The following is a 21,191-nucleotide window of genomic DNA, read 5'->3' as shown; positions in this document are numbered from 1 at the left end:
GATTAGTTTAGTGTGTAATATGGATGAAAGTTAAGTCTTACATCCTATGCTAAACTCTAAGCATGTAACAATAGATTGGACTCCTGTGACCCACTGACAGTATCCCTCCTTTTGAGGCCAGGTTTCAAGTCCCACTTGCTCCAGAGCTGTCTCGTACATCTTGCTCGGTTAATTAAGAGTATCTGTAAATGGAAGGGTGTAGAATTAATGTCCCTATCTTTGAGCCAGGAGGCCTGAGTTCAAGTCCCACGTGTTCCAAAGAGTTGTGATGTCCTTAATTAGTCTGTTTAGAAAATATTTGCAATAATAAACTTTGACAATCCCAAGGCTAACCTTTGTGATTCAGAAGGCCATAATCATGAATTTACTGAAACAATATTAAATTTAAAGATACATAAATGGAAGGGCACAATTGTAGTTTCCCTACCTTTGAACCAGGAATTCTGGGTTCAAGTCCCACTTATTCCAGAGGTGTGCAATAACTCACTGAACAGGTTAATGAAAATAACTACAATGATTAAATCTGATCTCTGTTTCTACATTGATCATAGACATCACAACTTCAACTTTGAAGTACAGACACATTGATGATTGCTACCGTATACTCCTATTTATTCTTGAACAGTGCAATCAGGAGGGCAGCTTGGATGTCTCAAAAAGCACAGTTCCCCCCCTTCTGGCATTTTAAAAGTGCAATGTCTCTTCCTTCTGGGCGGCATGGTGGCTCAGTGGTTAGCACTGCTGCTTTACAGCGCCAGAGACCCGGGTTCAATTCCCGCCTCTGGCGACTGTCTGTGTGGAGTTTGCACATTCTCCCTGTATCTGTGTGGGTTTCCCCCGGGTGCTCCGGTTTCCTCCCACAATCCAAAAATGTGCAGGTTAGGTGAATTGGCCATGCTAAATTGCCCGTAGTGTTAGGTGAAGGGGTAAATGTAGGGGAATGGGTCTGGGTGGGTTGTGCTTCGGCAGGTCAGTGTGGACTTGTTGGGCCGAAGGGCCTATTTCCACACTGTAAGTAATCTAATCTAATCTTCTCTTATTCACCTATCCTTCCATTAAAGAACAAAAACTGGCAATTCAATTTGTGACAAGAGAACACTCATTGTATACCTATATCACGTTGCGTTAACTCAAATGTAATAATGCAGCTTTTCCTTGTCTGGTTGGTGCTCTGTAACCACAAATCTGTATCCAACAAGCTGCTCTAGAAACTCTATTCACATTTTGACAGCTGTGACAAATTCCACCATAGCAGCTAAGGCAATCCACAGAAGTCAAAACCATTTTTTTCTTATTATAAATGTCAATTGTCCATATTTCCTAATGTTAACTGATTCTTTGAAAAGAAAATCTGCACCTGCCTCTTTATCAAAAACTGATAGTTCTTCCTTGGGGCAATACCCTAAATCAACCACATTTCATTGTAATATATCCAGGAGTATTTGAGGTATTGTTTACAAATAGAAAGAGTAATGAACAGACACCTGTCTATCTACAGCTTTAGTTAGTTTGTTTATTTAATTTTTGAGCCTGATATTCTAAAACATCCACTATTGAACTTATAGGAAGTATTTCCTGGGTATCCAGGTAAATAATATTCACTGAGTAAATCTCATTTATTCCAATCTTGCAGCACAATCTATAGTCCCTACATCCATGGATACTGTATATGATTTTTGTGGTAAAAAGGTTTACATTGGGACCATTTCGTATAGTGTGAAGAGCATGCTCAAATGTAGATATTGTGTGACACATTTGTAATACCTACCTCTCTCTCTCCTCTGCCCCCACCCAATGCTAAAGTAAAAGGGTAGTATTAATCATGAAATTCACTGGTGTAAATTCTGTTCCTCTACTTACATGTCTTTTTCTATTTAATTTTAAAAGGTCTTTTGATCAAATTGGCGATCTACTTTCAAGATTATTTCTTATGTTCATTACATTTTCTGCTGGCTTTTAATTATTCTTACTTGGTCACTTATAGTGACAACGCACCTGTAAATTATGATTTCCTTTACAAAAGTAAAATACCCTCGCACAACACTCTGATAATCAAACTGCTGCAAACTCAGCAGTTCACAAAGATGGCAACGAGGAATCAGAAATAAGTGCTGGCCTTGTAAGTGAAGCCACATCCTGAGGGCGAATTTAGAAAGACTTGAACACACTGGATTCAAACCTTGTGTTTGGTGGCAGTGGCTGGAAACAGAGGATAGCTCAGCGATCAGAAAACGTAAGCTGCTGAGCAAAGCTACTACTTTAAGTTAATGCTATCAGTTCCTCCAAAGCCAACAGAGACATGCACTTTCCTTACTTGCTCCCAGTGCTGGAGCTCCTGTGGTGGTGCTGTTGGTCATATATGACCTTGAAGCCATTTTTATACAAGGACAGAAGTTTTTTTCTTTGGGTGGAGAATGTTTTCAATGCTTCAAAACCATTTCAAAAAGACTGACAGAGATATTAACCAGAATTGAGTGAATGCAGCTGTCAGGAAAGATTGAGCAAGCTGAGTTTTGATCTGGTGCATGTTTAGGAATTGTTTCCACTTTACAGCTGAGTCCAGAACAAGGAAGCACAAATATAAAGATCAAGCAACAGATCAAGTATAAAATCTTGAAGGAATTACTTTACATGTGATGCAAATGTGGATCTTGCTGCCATTGAAAGTGATTGAAGCATTGACACACAATGGGAGTCTCAATATGCATGAAACAAAGAGAATAGAGGAATGTTTTCAAGAGACCATTAGATGTAGTTCTTAGGGTTAAAGTGATCGAAGGATATGAGGCAAAAGCAGGAACAGCGTGCTGAGTGGGGTGATCAGCCATATCATTTTGATTGGCTGAGCAAACAAGAAGGGCTGAATGGCCTACTCCTATTTTCTATGTTTCTTTGTGAGGATAAGAGTTATTTAGTGTGTGAGGAGATCTGTGTTGGATATAAAAATGCCTGGCTGGACTAGATAAAAGGATAAAATTCTTTTGAGTAAGCAAATTCTGACTGATTGCAGAACAAGATAAAGTATTTTTAATAATATGCATTGTTGTACAAGAAATGCCCTGTAGAATTGCTTGTGCCACCTGCTACCAAGGCAAGGAATAGGTAGAGAGAGGAGTTGAACATGTGACGACAGGGATGGTGCAGGAGGGAGGGTTTTGGATTCCTGGATAATTGGGGCTCTTTCTGGGGAAGGTGGGTCCTCTACAAACAGGACGGTCTTCACCTGAACCAGAGGGGTACCAATATCCTTGGGGGGAAAATTTGAAAATGCTCTTCGGGTGGGTTTAAACTAATTCAGCAGGGGAAGGGAACCTAAATTGGAGTTCAAGTATACAGGAGGTTGAGAATAATGCAGTCAGAATAAAGGTGTCAAGGTTGCAAGATGGCACCAGCAAGCAGGAAGGTGGTTTGAAATGTGTCTACTACAATTCCAAGAGCATCCGGAATAAGGTGGGTGAACTTGCAGCATGGGTTGGTACCTGGGATTTCGATGTTGTGGCCATTTCGGAAACATGGGTAGTTCCAGAGATGGAACAGGATAGCAAAGATCATTTTCGATAGGAGCGAGAGTGACAAGGTAGTTGTTATGGGGTCTTTAACTTTCCAAATATTGACTGGGAATATTATAATTCAAGTACTTTAGATGGGTCAGTTTTTGTCCAATGTGTGCAGGGGGGTTTCGTGACATAATATGTCAATGGACCAACAAGGGGTGAGGCCACATTAGATTTGGTACTGGGTGATGAACCCGGCCAGGTGTTAAATTTGGAGGTAGGTGAGCACTTTGGTGCAATAGGGTTAGGGTTATCCTGTGTGGTTGCAGGGTCCCAAGGCAGAATATGAGGAGTTCTTCCTCCAGGCAACGGGTGGTAACGGTTTAGTGGTGGAGGAGGCCCAGGACCTGCATGTCCTTGATGGAATGGGAGGGGGAGTTGAAGTGTTCAGCCACGGGGCAGTGGGGTTGGTGGGTGCGGGTGTCCCAGAGATGTTCTCTGAAACAATCTGAAAGAAGGCGTCCTGTCTCCTCTATGTAGAGGAGACCACATCGGGTGCAATAGATATAGTAGATGACATTAGTAGAGATACAGGTAAATTTCTGACGGATGTGGAAGGATCTTTTTGGGTCCTGGATAGAGGTGAGGGGAGTGGTGTGGGTGCAGGATTTGCAATACCTGCGGTGGCAGGGGAAGGTGCCAGGAATGGGCTAGTGCAAAGTACTGGGCTAATGATAAGATTTTCAGTCATATGGATGAGCAGTGAGATATCTGTGTTCAAGTACCTAGATCCTTAAAAGTTGTCACCCAGGTTGATAGGGTTGTTAAGAAAGCTTACGGTGTGTTAGCTTTTATTGGTAGAGGGATTGAGTTTCAAGACCAAGGTCATGCTGCAGCTGTACAACACTCTGGTGCGGGGCCACACTTGGAGTATTGTGTACAGTTCTAGTCATCGCATTATAAGAAGGATGTGGAAGCTTTAGAAAGGAGAAGATTTACTCAGATGTTGCTTGGTATAGAGGGAAGATCTTATAAAGAAAGGCTAAGGGACTTGAGGCTGAATTTATTAGAGAGAAGAAGGTTGAGAGGTCACTTAATAGAGGCATATAAGATAATCAGAGGGTTAGATTGGGTGGACAGTGAGAGCCTTTTTCCTCGGATGGTGATGGATAGCATGAGGGGGAATAGCTTTAAATTGAATGGTGGTAGATATAGGACAGATGTCAGAGGTAGTTTCTTTACTCAGAGTAGTAGGGGCATGGAATGCACTGCCTGCAACAGTAATAGACTCCAACTTTAAGGGCATTTAAGTGGTCATTAGATAGACATATGGATGAAATGGAAAAGTATAGGTTAGATGGGTTTCGGGTTGATTTCATAGGATGGCGCAACATCAAGGGTTGAAGGGCCTGTACTGTGCTGTAATGTTCTATGTTCTAATTCTCTAACAGCAATTTTAAAAGATCAGTTAGTTGCACATTATTCACTTTGGCTTTCTGCAATCTCACAAAGACCTTCATCCCTTGATTGGGGTGGATTATCTGACTCGGGTGGATTATCATGTATTCTCCTCACAGTTGGCTGTCCAAAGAAATTCATCACTTTTTTTTTTTTTACCCCTGCTACACAACAAGCAAACTGTGAACCTCACCAACAGATCCATCATAGAGCCATGTGTATGTGACCTGTAGTCCAGCAAGATTGTCATTGCACCAGCACTTTTCTCCATTTTCTATACTAGCGGAAGCAATCCCTTGACTTTTGCCCTGTCAAGCCTCTTCAGAATCTTGTAGGTCTCCATGAGATCACCCCTCATTCTTCTAAACTCCAGACAATATTGACCCACTTTACCCATTCCTTTCTGTAGGACAGTTTTGTTTTTTTTAATCTCAGAAAATATGTCACTGCTCTAGAGGGAGTTCAACACAGGTTCATAAGACTTGTTCCTTGGCTGAGCGCACTATCCTGTAAAGAGAGTTTGAGTAAACCTACTCTTTTGGATTTTGAGGAATGAGAAGTGATCTCAAAGGATAGATGCAGGTAAAATGTTTTCCCTAAAACTCTCTTAGAAATAAGGGAGTGTCATAATAGGTCTAATATGGGAGTCTTTGTTACTCCAAGGTTTGTGATTACTGATTACCAGTGGCATACAGGATTATGGGATGGGCTGTGTAAAATGTTTGATCAGCCATCATCATATTGAACATCAGGGTGGACTTGATAAGCAAAATGGCCTGTTTCTGTTCCCATGTTCCTGTCCTTTCATCCCAGGAACCAGTTTAGTGAACCATCATGTTGCTGAACAAAGAGACCTTGGAGTGTAGGTTCATAGCTCCTTGAAAGTAGAGTCACAGGTAGATAGGATAGTGAGAGTCGCAGATAAATAAGATAGTGAAGTAGACGATTGGTGTGCTTTCCTTTATTGGTCAGAGTATTGCGTACAGGAGTTGGAAGGTCATGTTGTGCGTCTACAGGGAGTTAGTTAGGCCACTTTTGGAATATTGCGTGCAATTTTGTTTTCCTTCCTATCAGAAGGAAGTTGTGAAACTTGAAAAGGTTCAGAAAAGATTTACAAGGATGTTGCTAGGGTTGGAGTATTTGAGCTGTAGGGAGAGGCTGAATATGCTAGGGCTGTTTTCAGTGGAGCGTCGGAGGCTGAGGGGTGACCGTATAAAGGTTTATACAATCATGAAGGGCATGGATAGGGTAAATAGATAAGGTGTTCTCCCTGGTTTGTGGGCCTCCAGAAGCAGAGGTCATATGTTACGGTGAGAGGGGAAAGATGTAAAAGAGACCTAAGGAACACCTTTTTCATGCAGAGGGTGGTATGTGTATGGACTGAGTTGCCAGAGGAAGTGGTGGAGGCTTGTACAATTGCAACATTTAAACGGCATCTGGATGGCGATGTGATAGAAAGGGTTTGGAGGGATATGGCCTGGTTCCGGGCAGGTGGGAGACTAGTTTGGGTTGGGATATCTGGTCGGCATGGATGGGTTGGACCGAAGTGTCTGTTTTCCATGCTGTACATCTCTTTGACTCTGTGACTCTAATTTAGAAATGACAATAATTTAACATGCACTGTCAAATAAATAAATGTTTTACGTTATTAAATTGTAGCATACAGTAAGTTGAAAGCTTGCAATTTTGAAAATGAATAATAAAGAACGAAGAACAGAGAAAATCCCAGCACAGGAGCAGGCCCTTCGGCCCTCCAAGCCTGAACCGATCCTGATTCTCTAACTAAACCTGCCGCCAATTTTATAAGGATCTGTATCCCTCTGCTTCCTGCCCATTCATGCATCTGTCTAGATATATCTTAAATGATGCTCCCACAAATACTCCAAATATGCTCCGATTAGAGCCTTGTAAAGACTCAGAAATCTGTCCCTGAGTTAATATTCAAGTCCTCTCAAAAGAAATACCATCACTTTATTTGTCTTTCTGACCGGATAGGCTACCCGAAACAATGAACATATTATGGACATTAATAATCTTATCATGGAGTTTCAAAAATGAACAGTGATTAAAGCATGCTGGCAAATGGATCCCAGGCTTGTCTAAAGTCTCTGTGTTAATCCACATGCTGCAGAACCCAGACAGGCTGCAGCTCCCTATAGACGCTTTGCAAACAAACCTGACAACGACAGACACTGCAATACCCTCCTGAAGATGGACTTTAATGGGACATTGGAATGTCGCCCTTGGACCATCAATATACCAGCCCCTGGTTGAGTCTGATTTATCAGGGTAAATTAACCTGATCAGTCCACTGGCATTTCTTCCATACCCTCCCAAGGGATTGAAGACTTGGAAGGATACGAATCACCTGAAAACCCCACAGAGTGTGGTAACTGAAGAATAACCACTGAGAAAGAAGACAATTCCAAGACCACCGGAAGAATAACAAGGCATCACCAAGTCTGTCTCTATGCTATTGGTTTCCTTAGAATAATGGTGTCAAACAGCTGGAATAATGTTAGTGCTTTTGATGGACGATGCTTGCACTGAACATGTGAATTATCCTGGATGTTTTCAGAGATGGCTGGGCTGTCCTAGATTGAGTAAGTGCTGATACTCCATGGGATGATGCTGGTTAGGAATCTCGCCACTTACTGAGCACAGTTCGATGGAACAAACCAACAAGTCCCATTGGCTCGTGCTTCACAATATAACAAAGCTTTCATGGCTGCCACCACATGGAATCATGTAATAAAGACAAGGCCCATCGAGTCTGCACCATCCAGTGCTGATACAAGTGTTTTATACATTTTGTGAGGTTACATTCCTAAACCATCCTCCCAGGCAATGCATTCTTGACACATATCATCCTCTGGGTTCAAAACAGAAATTGCTCCACAAATCCTCTCTTAGTATCTTCTTTTTCATTTCAAACCTATGTACCCTTGTTTTTGACGTTTTGACTAAGGGGAACAGCTATTTTCTGTTCACTCTGCTCATACCTCACATGCTCTTATACACCTCTGTTCGGTTCACCCCTCACCCTTCTCTGCTCCATAAGAAAATCTAGCCTATCTTCATGGTTTGAGTTCTCTCTTGTCTTGTTACATCTTCCAAAGTGCAGTATCTCACATATTTCAGTGTTACCGTTCATCAGTCATTGATCTGACCATCTGAAAATCCGTTTGTACCTTCTTGTAACCAACGCGTTTCTGCTCACTATGACCCACGCGGCTAATCATTTTGTCATCTACAACATGGCTTATAATTCTCCAACATCCCCTCCATCTCCCACATTCTTATCATCATCATTTATGAATGTCAGAAACAAACCTTGATTTTCTTCCTGTTCGACAGATGTTGTTGCAGAATTGGGAATTCCAGTCTCTTGTTTATCCTATTTTGGTGAATTTACAGCGTGAATCAGTTGTGGTATTTTGTGAGGGAGCCACAAATAGTATTTTGGACATGGAGCTGAATTCTGCTTTAATACCCCGTCCCTCCGCATGTATTTTTCTTAAGGCTTGGAAATCATCAACTTTGGGCTAGCTTTTGGCACCTTGCCCTGCAAAATGTCCATTTGATGTGGGCCTGGAGCTTATTCTTTACAATATTCGCTGCAGTAGTCAGAGCTGAAAGATCTTTTTCATTTGCAGGATGGACACAGGCTCATTCATTAACTTTGTTTGAAAGAGCTAAAGCAATGATGATAGAGGTTGATTTAAATTCTGGATTATAAACACATTACAGAAGATCAAGTCACGTTCTCATTTCTACGTTGAATTGGAAGCAAATTAAAAGAACAAACACCAACCGATTTGAACATTGTTTAAAAAATGATGTCATGAAGTAATGCATTAAGGAAGACCATGCATCAGTTTTCTTTTGAATATTGTGAGCATATTGTTCAAACGAACAGTGTTCTTGAAGTGGTGGAGGCTGGTACAATTACAACATTTAAGAAGCATTTGGATGGTTATATGAATAGGAAGGGTTTGGAGGAATATGGGTCGGGTGCTGGCAGGTGGGACTAGATTGGGTTGGGATATCTGGTCGGCATAGACTGGTTGGACCGAAGGGTCTGTTTCCATGCTGTACATCTCTATGACTCTTGGAGATCAAAACTGCATGCAGTATTCCAAATGAGGTCTCACCAAAAATGTGCCAGTTGTACCATGAATTCCTTGTTCCTGTATTCCAATGAATTGCAATAAAAGCCAACATGCCATTTGTCTTCCTTGTTGGTGGTACCTGCAGGCCAATATTTCTATATTCTTTGTACAAGCACACCATATCTCTTTGAACAGTATTACTTCAACATTTCTCAAGTTTAAAAAAAAAGTGATTTTCCATTCTTGAGACCACAGTAAATAGTTTTACCTTACTGTGCAATTCCATTCTGATTGGCAGTTTTTTAGATTAGATTAGATTACATTACAGTGTGGAAACAGGCCCTTTGGCCCAACAAGTCCACCCCGACCCCCCGAAGCGCAACCCACTCAGACCCCATTCCCCTACATTTACCCCTTCACCTAACACTACGGGCAATTTAACACTGCCAATTCACCTGACCTGCACATGTTTGGACTGTGGGAGGAAACCGGAGCACCCGGAGGAAACCCACGCAGACATGAGGAGAACGTGCAAACTCCACACAGTCAGTCGCCTGAAGCGGGAATTGAACCTGGGTCTCTGGCGCTGTGAGGCAGCAGTGCTAACCACTGTGCCACCGTGCCGCCCACAAACATTGTGCCCCGTGTGAGGATTGATCTCACGACCTTCAGATTATGAGATTGACACGCTGCCTACTGCGCTAACAAGGCTATCTACAGCAAATGATTGCAATAGTTCCAGAAGGCAGCTCACCACCACCTTCTCCAGGGGCAGTTAGGGATGGGCAATAAATGCTGGCCAGCCAGCAACACCCATGTCAGCAAACTTAGATAAATTATTCTCTGTCTAAATCGTTGATATAGATTCAAAATCCATGGCTCCAGCTGATCCTTGTGGCACACAACTGTTCATCCATCTTGAAAATGCCCCATTTATGCCCACACTCTGCTTTCATATTGTCTATATTACCTCCACTTCATGAACCCTTGCCAATTAAACTTTTGTGTGGCACAATATTAAACATCTTTTGGAAATCCAGGCAAACTAGTGCTGGTTCCCTGTTAATCGATCCTACTAGATAGTTCTTTGGGGGAAAAGAAAATCACCAATATATCTGTCAGACAGACTTCTCTTTAGCAAACCGTGCTATTTGCTTTAGTCATACTCAATGCATTGTTAATACATCCTCAATTAGTCCAGATTTTTCCCATTGACTGATATAGGCCAGTTAGCCTGACGGTTCTCAGTTTCCCCTCTCTCTCCTTTTTTGAAAAGAGGTGCAACATTTGCCATCTTCCATGCTGATGGTGTTATCAGCTTAGCGTACATTCAGACTGCTTATCTAAAGCATGCACAGATAGTTAAACTTTAATGTTTTAAGACAGCAAACATATGGAAAGTATTATAAGTTGATAACTTTATTGGTTAAATAAGGAAAGTGCCTCTTAGCTGTTAAATTGAACGTATTGGATCGGAAAATGCTGATATCTGATTTTCTTATTCATGTGCAATGCAAAGTAAAGTGTTGCTCATTTTCTTTCAACTAGGTTCTATATGGTGCTGATCCAAGGCCTGCAGATAAATGATTACATTTGCCGCCCAGTTTTGGCTAGTATCATCCTGAACTCTCCGGCTTTGTTTTGCTCTGATCTGAAAGGCATCGATGTTTTAGTCCCCTATTTCATTTCTGCATTAGAGACAATATTGCCTGACCGGTAAGTTTACCAACTGTTCTTAAGGAACCACAGTTCGAATTGTTCTGTTAACCAATTTTCTTCCTTATTCTGTAATTCCAGTAGCATAGAATATCCGATGGGACCTTGTCCAATAAGTAGTTAAAGGTTTGAGAGCCTCATTTGAGTGTTGTCTATCTATTTGACCATATGACATCACAACCAACTTTAATCTGCTGTTGTGAACACTGACTTTCTCTAGGGATCACTGGTTTCATAAGTAGCAAGAATCTTGGCCACAGGCTCCTTTAGTAGTACCCTGACGCAGATGACCTACCTGCCTAAACCAGCGGTTCTAATAGCACTGTCTGTGTTTGTAAATGGAAGACAAATAATCTTTTGTGTGTTCTCTTTCTTTCTCTATTGTCAGAATGTAGACATTTCTACATCTGCTTCCTGTTTGACGCAACAGGCAATGTGGGGAGGCAATGGTATTATCGCTAGCCTGCTAATGCAGAAACTCAGCTCTGGGAATCTTGGTTCAAATCCATAGCAGATGGTGGAATTTCAATTCAATAAAGCATGTGAAATTAAGAGTCTAATGACGGCCATGAGCCCAATGTTGATTGTTGGAAATACCCATCTGATTCACCTAAGACCTTTAGGGAAGGAAATCTGTCATCCTTACCTGGTCTAGACTACATGTGACTCGTGACCCACAACAATGTGGTTGACTAAACTGCCCTCTGGGCAATTAGGATGGGCAATAAATGCTAGACTAACCAATGATTTTCACATCCTGTGAATACATATTTTTTAAAATGCTCAATTTTTGAGATGCAACATCCAAATATACAAATGAATGCGTAAAGAGCAGAATGTTATTTGTCAAACATGAATCAGGAAACTGGATAATAACTTGACTCAGCCAGTCATGAGCACAACAGAGGACAGGCTAGTGGTACACTTTCTGTATCCTCAACACCTCTCTGGAACCCAAAAGGCATCACTCCAGGGTAAGATGGAATACAGTCTCTATTTGGCTGGATCAGTGCAGCTACAGTATTATTCAAGTTTGAAACCATACGGAAGAAAGCCTCAGCTTGATTAATATATCAGATACAAAAAAAACTGCAGATGCTGGAATCCAAAGTAGACAAGCAGGAGGCTGGAAGATCGCAGCAAGCCAGGCAGCATCGGAAGGTGGAGAAGTCGATGTTTCGGGTATAACACTTCTGCAGGAATGGAGGTGGGGGTTGGGGAAGCTACAGATATGAGGGTGGTTTTGGGTTGGGAGAGGGGTGGAATGGTGAGGTAAGTGATAGGTGAACGCAGGAGGTGGGTCTGACCTGATTGGTATATCATGCATTGCCAGCACTTCCAGGTACTACAAAGGCAGTATCGCAGTATCATGTATCATCTGCGAGATGTACTATCACAATTCCCAACGGACTCATTGACATCCTCTTTGAAACCACGAAACATTTGGGGAGTAGATGCATCAGAACGCCACAAACTCAACATTCCCCTCTAGGTCACACAGGACATAATGTTGGCCATTCATACATGATCATTATCAAAATCCTGGAGTTTCGGACCCTATGGAAGCACCTACACCCACAGCAGTTTAAGAAGGTAGCAACCCACCACTTTCTCAAGGAAATGAAAAAGACTATCTCTTTTTTAATATGCAAATCCTGATTGCATTTGTTCAACTGCAATGTAACTCAGTAATTTAAGGACTACTTTCTACTCCCCACTTCATAAAACTGCTTGATGTTGAATAGATTGGATGGTTAGATAATGGCATGTTTCTGTGCTGCTTAATTCTATTTTAACTTGGATGTTAAAATAATGCATATTTTAAATAGTTTAATCAAGGCCAATCTTCCCTTTGTTGTGTTTGGTTTTAAAGATTTACAATTTTAGAAACTACCTTGTCAGAAACACTACAATATATCCTGTAGACTGGTTTAAGTGATTATTTCAAACCTAGCTATTGACTCTAAACTGGGAAATGTGGCAGACTGAAGGAGGGTATGGACTGGTGAAATGGGAATACAAGTAGCAGATGAATTTGAATTCAAAGAAATGTGAAGTGATTGGGCTTTTGTTGACTAGAGCAGTGGTACATGGGGATACCAGTTGATCTGGTGTTGGATCTCTTTGTCTCTAGTGACTTTTGGAATATTCATTATGTCAGATTGATGTGAGATTTGTTTTGGCAATAGTTATGGACTGACCAACTCCTTGCACAGTCAATTAAAGAGATTAAGATGGCTTGCAAATCCCCATGCAGGGTAAGTGATGACACTGCAGTCATCCAAATACAAAAGTGCTAGTGTACAGATCAGTGGCTCATTGCAAGGAAAAGGAGTCCAGGAATGGCACTGTGTATCAGTGACAGAGTATGAGTGACATTCCACCAGCGAAGCCCCTGCATCCTCCGAATTCGTTGAATAAATATTAATATCCTTGAAATCAGATCTACAAGCATTCCAACCTCTTGCTAGCTCACACAATGTATTGTGAATAATGAACACTAAATATCTAATTAACAGGTATCAGAGAAGGAGTCAATGCATTTAATACTGACTCAAAATGTAGACATAGCTTCATTTGTATAGCAGTGTCGAAATATGTTTTGAAAAATCCAATGTTTGAGCAATTGATTGTATTGTGTTTTTATTCTACCCCCTCTTTTGTAGAGAACTCTCAAAGTTCAAAGCATATGTAAATCCCACTGAACTTAGAAGAGCATCTATCCACATTCTACTGTCAATGCTGCCTCTTCCCCATCACTTTGGGACAGTTAAAGCAGAGGTATGGTTCTTTATGCTTAAATGTTGTGAAGACTCCCTACTGGGTAGTGAAGAAAATAAAATGCCAACACAGATTTACTTCCTGATGAGTGGTGCACAACAGGTTTTGAATTTTATTGGCGAGAAATGTTGCTTTTGAAATGTTTAACTTGTCTTTGCTTCAGTTGAGTTGCCTGTAGAAATAACTTTAAGCAATAAGGAATTTCTAACAATGCAGCATGACATTGAACCTCATGCAGAAGCTTCAGTTCTTTGGCAGAAAGGTTGTGTTAATTTTATACAAATTATGTTTATTGTTATATTCTTTTACCTTTTAATGATTCCAGTTTGTATAGATCAGAAAGTTCCCAACTTTAATCCTCAGGCTTTGTTGCAGTAATTGACCTCAGCCGGACAGCGATTAGGAACCTGTAATTGCTCCTAGTTATGAAATAGAGACAGATTTCTGCTTCTGATTAACATAATCTCTGTTCTTTTTAACAAAGTATGGGTGGGTAGGGCAGGACTGTCCTTGGCTGCAGTGTTCCCACAGAATGAAAGCTCGCAAAAACTCTGACTGTTGGGGGGAAAATATCTGACATTCCAGGAAGGTCAGTCAAGTTGCAGCCAGTGCGAAAAATGCAGTGATAAAAATTCTGGAAAGGCAAGTTAAAATAAATAAAATTAATAGGATTGTTAGCAGAGCCCACATGCTTTTCTTTTTTTTTCTGTCTAGGTACTTTTGGAAGGAAAGTTCAGTAACGAAGATTCCTCATTACATGACAAGCCAGTTACCTTCCTCTCTCTGAAACTGCGGCTTGTCAATGTGTTAATTGGTGCCCTACAGACTGAAACCGATCCTAACAATACACAAATGATTTTAGGTTGGTAGGGATCCTATTTGGCTCATTACCAGATTTATAGCTGCTAAATATTTTAATCAGTTATCAAAAACATGTTTTCCTTTCAGGTGCCATGTTAAATATTGTTCAAGATTCTGCACTTTTAGAAGCAATTGGTTCTCAGACAGAGCTGGTAAGTTAATGAACAGCTGTGGTACGTTTGAAACCTTTGAACGAGGCTATTGTCGATGATAAATTTTTCTTCTATAATTGCAAAATTTCTCCTTACTGAATATAACATTCTATCCTTTGGGTCATTTGCGTTCTCATCAGTTTAAATACTTAAACCGGAAATGTTTGCATCTCTTGAATTCTGTGCTGTATATTTACAGAGTGTTGGTGATAGCACTCATGTGTCACTCAAGAGTCACAGTCGAAACAGCAGTGGTATAAGTATGACCAGCACGGGTAGCTCAGAGGCCACAACACCAGACAGTGAAAGACCAGCACAGGCTCTTCTGCGGGATTATGGTGAGAGATGTGTGATATTACAAACATATTCTGATTTTACTGTTCACCTTGATGAACTAAGTCCTGTTAAAAGCAAGCTGTTGGTTACTCTGGCATGTAATTATTTTGAGTATATTCTGTTACAAGTATAGAGCACCCAATTACTGTGTTGTAGTTTCTAAGCAGTTATGGGAATAACTTTTTGTCAGCAAATTTCCTAAGTAACAGTTGTATTCAGACATTTTTTTGTGAAGTATCAACGGTCCAAGTGCTAACCAAGCACCCAGCCTTTGATACAAGGCTAAAGGATTAATAAAAGCATGGGATTGCAATAACTGAGGGCAAGCAAAGAGATGTCTAAAGTCCAAACAATATAGTTTCAATAATCCATTCAGGTCTTTACACACCTGTCATTTTTGTTGTCTTTTGATGGATGGGCTGAATGATGCTCATTGTTAGGAACAATACTGGATGAGGCTCCTGGAAATAACTGTTCCACTGATCACAAAGCTGAATTTTAGTCAGGCAATTTTCAGTATGCTGAAGGAGTTGCCTACTTATCTATCTTCTGTCATATTAAGAGGACAAAGCTGAAACGGAAGCTCTTTGCTTGATTCAGCTGCTCGATCCTGGGTAAAATCAAAGGTGTGATCCAGAACAGATTGGTAGGGTTGATAGTTATGTGTCAGACAAGATGAGACCAAGTCCTATGCTAGAGGATTACATCAGTGCATTGTTGAGGATTTGTTGTAGTTTGTAGATGAGAGATTAACTGTGGTGCCACCTATCCCCACTAGGGATATAAAAGCTGCCAATGCACTATTCAACACAACAAAAGGAAAGTTCTCATGTCTTGTCTGTTAATTGGGTGCTGCATTTCCTACACTGTCACAGAGATGATGTTTCAAGAGGGATATCTTTCTGTGAATTATTTTGGATTGTCCTGAGAAAATGAGACCTGTTCCACAACTGGAAGGACTCCCTATCTAGTGTAGATTTAAATTCACTGGAAAAGAACAGTATAAGTACATTATGTACTGTTTTAAGAAGTACACTCTAAATAGATTTAAGGAGAGATGCTCCAATATCATCACTGAATTCAGTCCCTCCTGGTGTAGCTCCAGGTTTTCTGTTTGTAAAATGATTGTTTTTAAAGAAACTTTTTATAACAACTAGAGTCATGTATTGATGCTCACAAGTGTGGGGATTGTCAGAATTACAACAAAGCATGTAGCTGCATCCCCAAGGACAATTGCTAATACTCTCTGGCCCAGTTGCTGTGATTCATATATCTAATTTTATTTTGTTTTCCTGAAATTTGCAAGTTGTTCAACCTTTTCAAATGAAGTCAATTGGAAGAAAAATGTCTGTTGTCTAAGTGTGTGATTTTGATCATCGAAGAGAATGGTTTAATTTTGAAATGTTTAACTTGTCTTTGCTTCAGTATTATAGGGCCAGCTGCATTGCCTGTAAAACTAACTTTAAGCAATGAGGAATTTCTAACAATTCAGCATGGCATTGAACTGCATGCAGGAGCTTCATAATTACAATAAGTTCTTGGGCAGTAAGGTTGTGTGTAATCAGATGTGCAAAGCAGAATCACAATAAAAGAATTAACTTGAACAGTTGCAATGTATTGCATAGAGTTTGAAACCTAGTGATCTTGTGTCAGATCCTGCTACTTAGGAACTTTATATGTAGCTCCACATTATGTACGTGACTTAAACGTATCTTTATGGTTTCAGAGAGATGGTGCACCGAGTTCTTTGCATGAAGCTGATTTACTTGTCAGCGCGAGAGGCAGTTGCAGCTTGCTGCACCATTTGGGTCTTGTGGCCATTAAACTATAATGCAATGAAGAATAGAAATGGGGCCCAAGGGTTCTGCAGTTCTGTTGGCAAATTGCTATGGATTTATTTAATTTGGAAAAGCATTTATGTGGATTCAGCAGTAATTAAATCTTCCAGGGTGCATTTGAGCTGTTGAAAGTTTGAGATCTGATGCACATTCATTGTGGTCTCTCAGTCATTTAAAGAATGCCACAAACTGAATCACTTCCGTAAATGTAGTGTCACTGTTGACAAAGCACAGCTGTAAATGTTTTATCTCAGGACATTTTTAGAAATTGCAGCTGATGACTTTCAAAATTTTTTGCTTTAAATTTTCACCAAGTCCTGTGAGGTATTGAGTGAAATATATATCAGTATGTTTTTTTTAAAAGAAAGCTGCAGTTTTGAAACGATTCTGTGAAGAGAGAGATTGAAAGGAAATGTGTCAATTGTTGTACAATCAAGTTTTGAGAAGATTTATTGGTCAGGTTGAGGTTCTGGATGTAGGTTTGCTTGCTGAGCTGGAAGATTCGTTTTCAGACATTTTGTCACCATACTAGGTAACATCTTCAGTGAATCTCTGGTGAAACACTAGTGTTGTGACCTGCTTTCTATTTATGTGTTTAGGTTTCCTTGGGTTGGTGGTGTCACTTCCTGTGGTGATGTAATTTCCTATTCTTTTTCTCAAAGGGTGGTAAATGGGGTCCAAGTTGATGTGTTTGTTTTTAATTCCAGTTGGAATGCCATACTTCTAGGAATTCTTGTGTGTGTCTCTGTTTGACTTGTCCTAGGATGGATGTGTTGTTCCAGTTAAAGTGGTGTCCTTCCTCATCTATATGTAAGGATACTAGTGAGAGAGAGTCATGTCTTTTTGTCTAGTTGATGTTAGAACATTTTTGAAGTATGTGTTGGAGTGACCTTGCTTATCATAGTATGGAACTGTCCCACAGAAGGAAATCATTTGAGCATATAGGATTACGTTTAAAACTGCTTTATGCTGAATGGTTTTTCATTATCAATAACAAAAGCAAATGCATTGTATCCAAGTTTGCCCTTTCACAAATCTGATAACAGGACAAGGAAGGCAATAAGAACTTCTGTCTTCTTGGCTGCACTCCATTAGCTAAATAAAAAAAGTTTTCTTTTGTGCTGTAACCATTTTTTCCAATTTTTAATTGTTTTAGAAACCACCGTTCTAGAGACAGCAAAACTGTCAAAGGCCTAGAGAAAGCAACAATAATATGAAAGGCCTACATTGGGTTAAAAATCTCCATCTAAAATCACATTTCATTGCACTGTGTCTTACCTTTTGCTCCCTTATTTAGTTGTATGCTGTTTTCCTCTTCCATTTGGTATCTGTATAGAGCTGAGTTATTTTTATTGTCCCAAGCCCTTTCCCTTTCAAGAAACGTCTGCTAACTTAAAGGATGTAACCTTTTTATCTTTTATCGTTTTATTCATTTTTTTAAATCAGTTTTTTTTTAATCAACTGTTTAACTTAAAAGTTTAGTGACATTTAAATGAGACCCCAGATAATAACATTAAATGTGGTATGGACTTATGAAAGAGAACAGGAACTATTCATTTTCCACATCTAAAACTTAACAGACTTGAAAGCTAACGATGCTCATTTTAAAACTATTAAAATTGCACTTGTGCTTTTCTGCAGATTCTGATCATGAATAATCTCCAGATAACGCAAGTTTAGCATGTTGGCAGTTGTTTAAATTCCGTGTAGACTGAACCCATGGCCTTGCCATCACACTGCTGTCAGGTTCCTTAGACCTGGCAAAGATGGATCTTATCCCTTGCACAGGAGTTCCTACACCACACACAGGGTGGGGCTGAGAGAGCACTCTTGTGATGAGGCCATAGATACCAAGGCTGCCAAGTAACAATTGCAGCCCAAGCTAGCTTTATTGAGTCTTTTGAAGACGTAATGAAGAGAATTGATGAGGGCAGAGTGGTGGATATGAGCTATATGGACTTCAGTAATGCGTTCAACAAGGTTCCTCATGATAGACTGGTTAACAAGGTTAGATCACATGGATTACAGGGAGAACTAGCCATTTGAATGCAGAACTGGCTCAAAGGTAGAAGACAGAGGTTCGTAGTGGAGGGGTTGCTTTTCATACTGGAGGTCTGTGACCAGTGGTGTGCCACAAGGTTTGGGAATAGAAGTTGGGAGATTATGTGGCAGTTGTACAGGACATTGGTTAGGCTACTTTTGGAATACTGTGTGCAGTTCTAGTCTCCCTGCTACATGAAGGATGTTGTGAAACTTGAAAGGGTTCAGAAAAGATTTACAAGAATGTTGCCAGGCTTGGAAGGTTTAAGCGATAAGAAGAGGCTGAATAGGCTGGGGCTATTTTCCCGGAGCGTCGGAGCTGAGGGGTGACCTTTTAGAGATTTATAAAATCATGAGGGGCGTGGTTAGGGTAATTAGATACGGTATTTTCCCAGGGGAGTGGGGATCCAAAACTAGAGGGCTTTGATTTAGGGTGAGAGGGGTAAAATTTAAAAGGGACCCAAGGGGCAACCTTTTCACGCAGAGGGCGGTGTGTGTATGGAATGAGCTGTCGGACGAAGTGGTGGATGCTGGTGCAATGACAACATTGAAAAGGCATCTGCGTGGGGTATATGAATAGGAAGAGTTTAGAGGGATATGGGCCAAATGCTGGCTAATGGGAGGAGACTAGGTTAGGATGTTTAGCCAGGATGGATGATGTGGACTGAAGGCTCTGTTTCTGTGCTGTACATCTCTATGACTCTATGCACATAGACATGAATAGACTGGAGCCTCAAAGATGACCTGGAATCAATTAGATTAGTTTGGTGTGGACACCACCTCAACCCACACCAGAATGCAATTTGTAGCTCAACGCAAATGTCTCAGTGAACAGACTTGGCCAAAAAGCACAGAGTTAGTGGTATATGTCTACGAGGGATGTTCCTCAGAACCTTGCATTAAACCCACAGTCCTGCATTCCCCTGGTTTGCTCTTATTCCACGTTATCTTTGCTTTAACAAAATCAAAGTGTACATTTCTCTCAATTTAAAAAGGAAGAGAGATTACATTTTTATAAAGCATGTTTTATAACCTAAGGATATTCAAAAGAACTTGGCTTTATGCGTGGGAGATCATAAATTTGTTAAGAGTTCTTTGGTGAAGTGACCAGGAAGATTGACAATAGAAAGGTGGTTGACGTAGTCTATATGGATTTCAGTAAGGCCTTTGATAAGGTTCCACATGGTCTGCTGCTCTTGAAAGTTAGATCGCATGGAATCCAGGGGGTACTGGCAAATTGGATACACAATTGGCCTGTTTGTAGGAAGCAGAGAGTAATAGTGGAAGGATGCTTGTCAGACTGAAGGCCTGTGACTAGCTGAGTACCTTGGGCCTATTACTGTTTGTTCTCTATATCAATGATTTGGAAGAGATTATAGAAGGCATGGTTAGTAAGGTTGCAGATGATACTAAAATAGGTGATATCATGGACAGTGAGGAAGGTTATCGGAAATTGCAGCAGGACCTTGATCAGCTGGGGAAGTGGGCAGAGAAATGGCAAATGGAGTTTAATATAGCTAAGTGTGAGATCTTGCATTTTGGAAAGTCAAATCAAGGTAGGGGTTTCATGGTGAGTGGTACAGCCTTAAGGAGTGTAGTGGAACAGAGGGACCTTGGAGTTCAGGTGCACAGTTCTCTGAAAGTGGGGTCATAGACAGGGCAGTGAAAAAGGCTTTTGGAACACAGACCTTCATTAGTCAAGGCATTGAATATAGAAGTTGGGAAACTATGTTGCAGTTATACTGGACATTGGTGAGGCTGCACTTTAAGTATTATGTTCAGTTTTGGTCACATTGCTATTAAACTGGAGGTTATTAAACTGGAAAGAGTGCAGAATGAATTTACAAGGATGTTGGCAGAACTCAAGGGTCTGAGTTATCGTGAGAGGTTAGACAAGGTAGGACTTTTTTCTTTAGAGCTCTGAAGACTGAGGAAGGGGAATCTTTATAGAAGTGTTTAAAATCACAAGAGGCATGAATAGGATGAATGTACTCAGTCTTTTTCCCAGGGTTGGATAAGAGAGGACTAGAGGGCATCAGTCTAAAGTAAGAGGGAAAGGATAAAAGGGAACCTGAGGGGCAACATTTTTACACTGAGGGTGGTACGAATATGAAATGAGCTGTCAGCAGAAGTGGTTGAGATGGGTACATGAACAATATTTAAAAGGCATTTGAATAAAAACATGGATAGGAAAAGGTTAGAAGGATATGGGCCAAGTGCAGGGAAATGGAGTTAGCGTGGATAGCATGGGCCAAAGGGCCTGCCTCAGTGCTCCATGACTCAATTACTCTATAACCTCACAACCAGTGAGGAATTTCTGAAATATAGTTGTCATTGTTTTATAAGAAGCCATTCTCTATATAGCAAGCTTTCACAAACAACAATAATAATTGCTTGATAATG

General features: G+C 40.6%; 1 protein-coding gene and 1 non-coding gene across 20 annotated transcripts in view; one reads left to right on the top strand and one right to left on the bottom strand.

The window, feature by feature from the left end:
- Positions 1 to 21,191, top strand: part of ralgapb (Ral GTPase activating protein non-catalytic subunit beta) — a 141,450-nt gene that overhangs the window by 66,801 nt on the left and 53,458 nt on the right. For all 19 annotated transcript variants that reach the window (XM_043710953.1, XM_043710952.1, XM_043710950.1 and 16 more), the window contains 5 exons: positions 10,613 to 10,780; positions 13,447 to 13,561; positions 14,276 to 14,423; positions 14,510 to 14,574; positions 14,774 to 14,912. In XM_043710953.1, the coding sequence (XP_043566888.1) occupies positions 10,613 to 10,780; positions 13,447 to 13,561; positions 14,276 to 14,423; positions 14,510 to 14,574; positions 14,774 to 14,912 (635 nt within the window). The remainder of the gene's footprint in view (positions 1 to 10,612; positions 10,781 to 13,446; positions 13,562 to 14,275; positions 14,424 to 14,509; positions 14,575 to 14,773; positions 14,913 to 21,191) is intronic.
- Positions 9,703 to 9,775, bottom strand: trnam-cau. The gene has a single exon. It is a non-coding gene; the product is annotated as a tRNA-Met (tRNA).

The sequence above is a fragment of the Chiloscyllium plagiosum genome, chromosome 20 (genome assembly GCF_004010195.1).
Source record: "Chiloscyllium plagiosum isolate BGI_BamShark_2017 chromosome 20, ASM401019v2, whole genome shotgun sequence".
Classification (NCBI taxonomy): Eukaryota; Metazoa; Chordata; class Chondrichthyes; order Orectolobiformes; family Hemiscylliidae; genus Chiloscyllium; species Chiloscyllium plagiosum.
Note: the sequence above shows the minus strand (reverse complement) of the source record. Positions and strands in the feature narration are given on the sequence as shown.